At 49.3% G+C, this 7,824-nt stretch overlaps 1 protein-coding gene and 1 long non-coding RNA gene across 3 annotated transcripts in view; one reads left to right on the top strand and one right to left on the bottom strand.

The window, feature by feature from the left end:
• Nucleotides 1–2,387, top strand: part of LOC310659319 — a 112,738-nt gene extending 110,351 nt beyond the window's left edge. Inside the window, exon 2 of the long non-coding RNA XR_014502754.1 lies at nt 1,643–2,387. This is a non-coding gene — a long non-coding RNA (uncharacterized lncRNA). The remainder of the gene's footprint in view (nt 1–1,642) is intronic.
• Nucleotides 2,388–5,215: 2,828 nt separating this feature from the next.
• Nucleotides 5,216–7,824, bottom strand: part of COPG2 (COPI coat complex subunit gamma 2) — a 42,545-nt gene continuing 39,936 nt past the window's right edge. For both annotated transcript variants that reach the window (XM_083401919.1, XM_083401918.1), the window contains exons 23-24: nt 7,711–7,809; nt 5,216–5,779 (exon numbers count right to left, since the gene is read on the bottom strand). In XM_083401919.1, coding sequence (XP_083258045.1) covers nt 5,649–5,779; nt 7,711–7,809 — 230 coding nt within the window. In that variant the 3' untranslated portion in view covers nt 5,216–5,648. The remainder of the gene's footprint in view (nt 5,780–7,710; nt 7,810–7,824) is intronic.

Genomic DNA, 7,824 nt, shown 5'->3' with positions numbered 1-7,824 from the left:
TTCTCTTCTCTGTCTCTTCTAACTCCAGACTGTCTTCTTAGCAACACTAACTCCCTAAAAACCTCTGTGCTTAAACCTTATACACAGTTAACTCTCCCCCTTGGGTTACCATTGGTTAGTCATTTTACAATTTGTTAACCCTTTCCTTGTGAACCCAGTACAGTGGTACCTCAGGTTACAGACGCTTCCGGTTACATACGCTTCAGGTTACAGACTCCGCTAACCCAGAAACAGTACCTCGGGTTAAGAACTTCGCTTCAGGATGAGAACAGAAATCGTGCTCCGGCGGTGCAGCGGCAGTGGGAGGCCCCATTAGCTAAAGTGGTGCTTCAGGTTAAGAACAGTTTCAGGTTAAGAACGGACCTCCGGAACGAATTAAGTACTTAACCCGAGGTACCAATGTATGTCACGCACCTAGGAGGGCAAACGCCACATATGGTCCACAGTATTCTTTGAGGTGTGGTCTTATATGGCTTCTTGTGAGGGATAGTTCTACTGTTTTGTTCATGGTCCACCGGGGGGGGGGGTCACTTAAGGGATTCTGGGTTGTTTCCGGTCTTCTGCCCGTAATCCTTTCCATGTCCAACATGGAAAATAGACCTCTTGCTAATAGTGGGGAGGAAGGACTCTGAGGGTTCATCTCACTCTATAAGCTCAACCTTGGCATGGGAGAGATGGGTTGCGAAGTGTTTAAGCTCCACTGGGAGATGTTTTTAGGACACAGCAGGGGCCAGATAGATCAGGCCAATGGCTCATCTAAGAAGAAGAAGAGGAGTTTGGATTTGATATCCCGCCTTTCACTCCCTTTAAGGAGTCTCAAAGCGGCTAACATTCTCCTTTCCCTTCCTCCCCCACAACAAACACTCTGTGAGGTGAGTGGGGCTGAGAGACTTCAGAGAAGTGTGACTGGCCCAAGGTCACCCAGCAGCTGCATGTGGAGGAGCGGAGACGCGAACCCGGTTCCCCAGATTACGAGTCCACCGCTCTTAACCACTACACCACACTGGCTCTCTAGTCTAGTATCCTCTTCTCACAGCGGCCAACCTGTGGGAAACATGCAAGGAGGACCCGAGCGCAAGAGCAACTCCCCGTGATTTCCAGCAACTGGTATTCAAACTGGTATTCAGGACTCCCTGGTCCTGAATGGGATAATTGTGCCCCTGAAGGACCAGGTGTGCAGCCTGGGAGTCATTTTGGACTCACAGCTGTCTGTGGAGGAGCAGGGCAATTCTGTGTCCAGGGCAGCTGTCTACCAGTTCCATCTGGTGCGCAGGATGAGACCCTCCCTGCCCACGGACTGTCTCGCCAGAGTAGTGCATGCTCTAGTTATCTCCAGCTTGGACTACTGCAATGCGCTCTGTGGGACTACCTTTGAAGGTGACCCGGAAACTACAACTAATCCAGAATGCGGCAGCTAGACTGGTGGCTGGGAGCGGCCACCGTGACCACATAACACCAGTCTTGAAAGACCTACATTGGCTCCCAGTCCTTTTCTGAGCACAATTCAAAGTGTTGGTGCTAACCTTTAAAGCCCTAAACGGCCTCTGCCCAGTATATCTGAAGGAGCGTCTCCACCCCCATCATTCTGCCCGGACACTGAGGTTCAACAACGAGGGCCTTCTGGCGGTTCTCTCCCTGCGAGAAGTGGTTACAGGGAACCAGGCAGAGGGCCTTCTCGGTGGTGGCGCCCTAAAGAGAACAACTACCACCAGACTTTTAGTAGACATCTGAAGACAGCCCTCTTTAGGGAAGCTTTTAATACTGGATTGCATTTTAATATTCTGCTGGAAGCTGCCCAGAGTGGCTGGGGAAGCCCAGCCAGATGGGTGGGGTATAAATAATAAATTATTATTATTATTATTAAAAGCATATCGGTGTCTAACTGAGGTGGTACAGGAGAGCCATGCTGCCTAGGAGCCATCGATAACCCTGTCCTCCATTAATTTGTCCACTTCTCTTAAAGCCATCTAGGTTGATGACCATCACCACCTCCATAGTTTAACAAATGTGCTGTGTGAAAGACTTTCCTTTTTTCGGTTAAGTCACTGATTAAATGCCTGTGGGCTGACAGAAGAAGGGGTGCAGTGAAGTGCTTGAGTTTCATCTTCGGCCCGCCTGCTCAAAGTGTGGCGGCAGCATCCAATTTCTATAAAATGTTTGCAGCGCCGGCTTGGGTATCATTGATGTGCAATCTCTCGTCTGGTTGACTCATGCCCACTTGGTGACCGCGAATCCTGTTTTTAGTTCATTAGTGGGGAAAATATTGCACAGGAAGATGCCCAAATTAATCCATCTTAAAGTTTATTTGCTATGCAGAGTTGCCAGGCTGAAAACGGATTGTTAAAGGAATGCTTGGTGCTCTGAAGTTGCAAAAAACAAGAACTAAAGCTGCAATCCTGAAGTTGCAAAAAACAAGAACTAAAGCTGCAATCCTAACCTCACTTACCTTGAAGTAAGTCCTATTGAATTCAGTAGGATTCACTTCTGAGTAGTCATGGTTTGATAGTGCTGACATCTCTTACAGAAAAGGGGGCAGAAATTAAGTAGGAAGAGGCACATAAAGGATTTGGTCTGTTGCTAATAGGCCATCCCAAACTCTTCCACTGATATTTGGTGTCCGCTTCTAGGCTCCCGTCCTCTACCAGGGTACAGCTTTGTGAAGTAGTTGCAGTAACACAGCAGCTGAAAGGAACAGCTTTTTACACCCAGATGGCTTTAAACTGGCATTTCTGCTTCAGACGTATTTTCCTTCTCAAAAAGGTCCAGTTGAAAGGGAATCCAGACAGCTGGAGGCAGCTCTAGAACCTCATTTGCAGAGCGAGTCTAGCAACTTGAACCTGGGCCAAGAGGGAGATTTCATTCATACGGCCTTTAAGGCAGAGGGTACACATGCCCAGTGTAGCTTCAAACCATTGTTTACCTTATGAGGATGCCTTATGAGGAACGGCTAAGGGAGCTGGACATGTTTAGCCTGGAGAAGAGGAGGTTAAGGGGTGATATGATAGCCATGTTCAAATATATAAAAGGATGTCACCTAGAGGAGGGAGAAAGGTTGTTTTCTGCTGCTCCAGAGAAGCGGACACGGAGCAATGGATCCAAACTACAAGAAAGAAGATTCCACCTAAACATTAGGAAGAACTTCCTGACAGTAAGAGCTGTTCGACAGTGGAATTTGCTGCCAAGGAGTGTGGTGGAGTCTCCTTCTTTGGAGGTCTTTAAGCAGAGGCTTGACAACCATATGTCAGGAGTGCTCTGATGGTGTTTCCTGCTTGGCAGGGGGTTGGACTCGATGGCCCTTGTGGTCTCTTCCAACTCTATGATTCTATGAAACTCACCGGGTTGCCAACCTTTTCAGGCCCTGGAGCAGGTTTGGATTTTGAAGCAAGTGACCGTGGGCACCACTGCCTGTGGTCACTTCTTGACCTCCTCCCTCTGAAAGAGGAAAGGCCTGTACACATTTTGGTTCTCCCGGGGGTATAAGTCAGGACTTCCGGTGCTTTCTGCCATAATGGAGGCAGATCCCACACTAGCGGATCCCAACTGCGGACCATAAACAAGGACAAATGGGGGTAATTGTCCTTGCAACCCCCACTCCCTGGGTCAGGGGGGAGGGCAAGTTCCACTCGCAGATCGTCTGATACCTGGCTCTCGTCCCGATATGAAGGACGGAAGGTAGGAGGCGCTGAGTGTAAAGCAATTTCCTTATCAGCAACCCTCCAATGCAGCCATTGTGAGCAGACGTTCTGTATTTTTAGAAAGAAATTGGATCTAATTTACAGATGTGTGTTGGACTAAAGAGACAAGATATTCTGAATAGAGTGGTTCCTCGGGTTAAGAACTTACCGTATTTTTCGCTCTATAAGACATACTTTTTCCCTCCTAAAAAATAGGGGGAAATGTGTGCGCGTCTTATAGAGCGAATGCAGGCTACGCAGCGATCCCTCTTGCTGGTCTGGCTTCTGGGATTCAGAATATTTTTTTTCTTGTTTTCCTCCTCCAAAAACTAGGTGCGTCTTATAGAGCGAAAAATTAGGTAATTCGTTCTGGAGGTCCACTCTTAACCTGAAGCACCACTTTAGCTAATGGGGCCTCCCACTGCTGCACGATTTCTGTTTTCATCCTGAAGCAAAGTTCTCAACCCGAGGTACTATTTCTGGGTTAGCGGAGTCTGTAACTTGAAACGTATGTAACCTGAAGCGAATGTAACCCGAGGTACTACTGTAATCAGAATTTCTCTGCACCTTGAAAAGTACAGAGTGCTGAAAGAACTGTCGCCTTTTCCAACTTCATCTTTGAGCTCTGTGTACTTTAAAGGAGAAAGAAGTCAGCAGCCCATGACTAAGGGGGCAGTGATGTGGGGCTCAGAGGCTTCTTGGGTGCCAGGGGAAGACGGCGAAGGTACCAACTGCTCCAGGAGTGCCACGCTGGCTCCCCCTGCACTACAGCACTGGGAAATTATCATGGCATATAATTTACCATAAAGGGACGCGGGTGGCGCTGCGGGTTAAAGCCTCAGCGCCTAGGGCTTGCCGATTGAAAGGTCGGCGGTTCGAATCCCCGCGGCGGGGTGCGCTCCCGTCGTTCGGTCCCAGCGCCTGCCAACCTAGCAGTTCGAAAGCACTCTCGGGTGCAAGTAGATAAATAGGGACCGCTTACTGGCGGGAAGGTAAACGGCGTTTCTGTGTGCGGCTCTGGCTCGCCAGAGCAGCGATGTCACGCTGGCCACGTGACCCGGAAGTGTCTTCGGACAGCGCTGGCCCCCGGCCTCTTTGAGTGAGATGGGCGCACAACCCTAGAGTCTGTCAAGACTGGCCCATACGGGCAGGGGTACCTTTACCTTTATAATTTACCATCCTGCGCACAGAACCAACCATGTGGGAAACTAGTTATCTACAGTGTCCTGCCAAGAAGGGAGCAGAGCTTTTTCCTTACCCACCTCGAAATCTGGCAAGCGATAAAAGGCATGGCAGACGGCCATCTGCACTTGGCCTGCCCTACATCACAGGGTTGGTGTGAAGCTGATATACTGCTCTGAGCACACTGGGCAGAAGGTTAGCAGGACAAGAGTAAGCCTAGTTGCCTGCCACTCCCTCCTTTCTGGTAAAGCTGAGATCTGAAGCACCTCTCAAAAGGCCCTTGCAATCCGGGGTTTGCCATCCCTTGCAAGCTGCTCTGTGAAAGGGGCACATGAAAAACGACAGTATTTGGCAGACAGTTACTACAGAATGTATTTTATTAAACAGCACAAGTTGGGGGAAAAAGATGCATCAATGTTGGGATAGCCCATGTTTATTTTCTGTTAATAAAAGTCCATTCAAGAAAAGTTGATTTTCTTCTTCTTTTTTTAAAAAAAGGATCTTCTAACAGCTTTTCTGCCTCTACGGGCAGCACAGAAAGAGAATAATTTATTACAGGAATGCAGAGGTGGAGCTGGGGGCGTTTGCGGGCGAGGGGGCTGAACGCCCAGCTCCGGTTGCGTGGAAGAAAAGAAGCAGGGTGGGCTGCCGGGCCCCCAGTTGCCACAGAAGACCGCTGACCGAGAGGAGGGGAAACGAAAGAGGCATGCAGGACTGGAGGTCCCGGGAGTGCCTTTGAGGCAGGAGGTGGCGAGAGGGTGAGTTGACTCACGGAATGAGCTGCCGAGACTCTTAGCCGACGGAAGCCAAGATGACGTCCACCGGAGTTTCCTCTGTGCTCCGGACAGTCACCTGCATAGTCACGCCATCTCCCAGAGCGAGCCGGGACCTCACCAGCACATCCGAGCCGCCTCTGTACACACCTGGAGGCAGACAAGGAGAGTCACTGTTGGAAATCCAAGCCTTTATCAGGAGAAACTGGCAACTCTCCCAGGCACACGGCTTGGTCCCCTGTTGACCGCCCGGTCTGCTTTCCCGGCAAGTTCCAGGCAGAGGTCGCAATAGGCGATCCTTCTCAGCGTGAGAAGAACACACACCCTCTTCCTGCCCCCCCCCCGGTAGGGGAAAGAGATAGACAGAAATGTATTTACATGCCTTTATTTCTGTCTTTGCAGCGTTACAAAAAACATGACTGCTCTCTCCAAACTCCAGCAGTCGACTGAACAAAAACACTTCCTGTACAGCTCATATTACACTCTGAGCTAATTCCGGTGCCGTCTGTTTCCCACAGACACTCCCAACATCATGTGATGTTGTTTTCAAGCAATCAGCTCGCAGCAGCATTGCTTCTATATTGTAACAGTCACTGCGGTGGCACTCGGCCGCACCGGCTCAGGGCTGCTCATATCCTTTCTTGCAGAAATGCTACCAAGTTGCAATCGTCCAGGCAAGGAAGGAAGGGGATGTTGTGGGGGTGATTCAGAGCAGGGGTGGGGAACTTCTTGCCTTCCAGAAATGCCTGGTCTCGCATCTGCCCCAGGCCAGCGGGGCCAGTGGGGGTTGGGAATCCAGTTACATTGGATGGCCAAAGATGTCTTATCTCCTTTACAGTCCCTGCCCGTAAGCTCAGACTTATCTTTTGAAAAGGAGTAAGGAAGTGTGGGGAAAGAAGCAAATTCTGATGCCGACTCTTAAAAGTTGCACACTTCTTCTAGACAGCTGCCGAGAACATGGCAGTTTCCTATGCCGCACTGTGTAACTACGACCAGATTCTGAGACCTGGTTCTGCATTTAAAGTAAACATTTCTTCTGCGCCTACAAAAACCAAGGCAATTGACTCACAACCCACAGCCAAAAATACTTAACAAAGCGCTTCTCTAATAGCTATGCTAACTAGTTATATAACCCTTGGGTTGTTGGTTCTGAATGCCTTTAAAGAGCAGCCAATAATGATGATGATGATGATGATGATGATTTTATTTATACCCTACCCTTCCTGGTTCAGGAAACCAGGCTCAGGGCAGCTAACAATAAATTTAAAACACTTAACTGATGCAACAAAAAACAGCATAAAATACAGTATAAAATGTGAATAACAATAAACTCAGAATTTAAAAAATCAATCAATTTAAGGGGGGAAATCCATCCAATAAACATTAGATGATCACCAGGGCTAGTTGGCTAAGTTAGTCCTATTTGGGCCAGCAAGGAGACCAGGGGAGAATTAGCTGTGGGATCCCAGAGCGGGTAATCTTCATAAAAAGAGGAGGGGGAGGGAAGGAAGGGGAATAAAAGATCAGACTAAGATCAAATTGAAAGCCAGGCGGAATAGCTCCGTCTTACAGGCCCTGTGGAAGGAAGTTAAATCCTGCAGGGCCCTGGTCTCATGGGACAGAGCATTCTACCAGGTCGGAGCCATCACTGAGAAGGCCCTGGTGGAGGATAATCTGACTTCCTCGTGGACTTTAAGGTCCTTTGCAGGGCATACCAGGAGAGGTGGTTCCATAAATACGAGGGCCCTCAGCCACAAAGGGCTTTAAAGGTCAAAACCAGCACCTTAAACCTGACCTGATACTCCACCGGGAGCCAGTGCCAACTAGACAAGCGTTTGGGCAGAAGTGATCTCAAGAGGGGAGCAGCAGCTTTTAAAGCCGCTCCCAGCTCTACGCTGAGTGATGCTTATCGCTGGATGAGAATGAATGCTGTTCCTAAGAGAAGTGCTTCACAGAAGGTCCCTGCTGCTGTTCTTGGGACGGGACAACTCCAGTGCCATTAATTCTCTCGGGGTGACACCATTTCAGCCACAGGATGCCCAGACACCACTGAACCGCGCCCCCCTCCGGCTGATTCTTACCGGCCAGGTAGAGCGTGTGCGAATTCTTGTTCTCGGGCACTTTGTCGGATCTCTCGCACGGCTGCATGCCTAGGAACTTCACAATGTTGCTGACAGCTTCTGCATTCAGAGGAG

This window comes from Podarcis tiliguerta (genome assembly GCF_965153285.1).
Source record: "Podarcis tiliguerta genome assembly, chromosome: 10".
NCBI lineage: Eukaryota > Metazoa > Chordata > Lepidosauria > Squamata > Lacertidae > Podarcis > Podarcis tiliguerta.
This window is presented reverse-complemented; position numbering and strand designations above follow the sequence as displayed.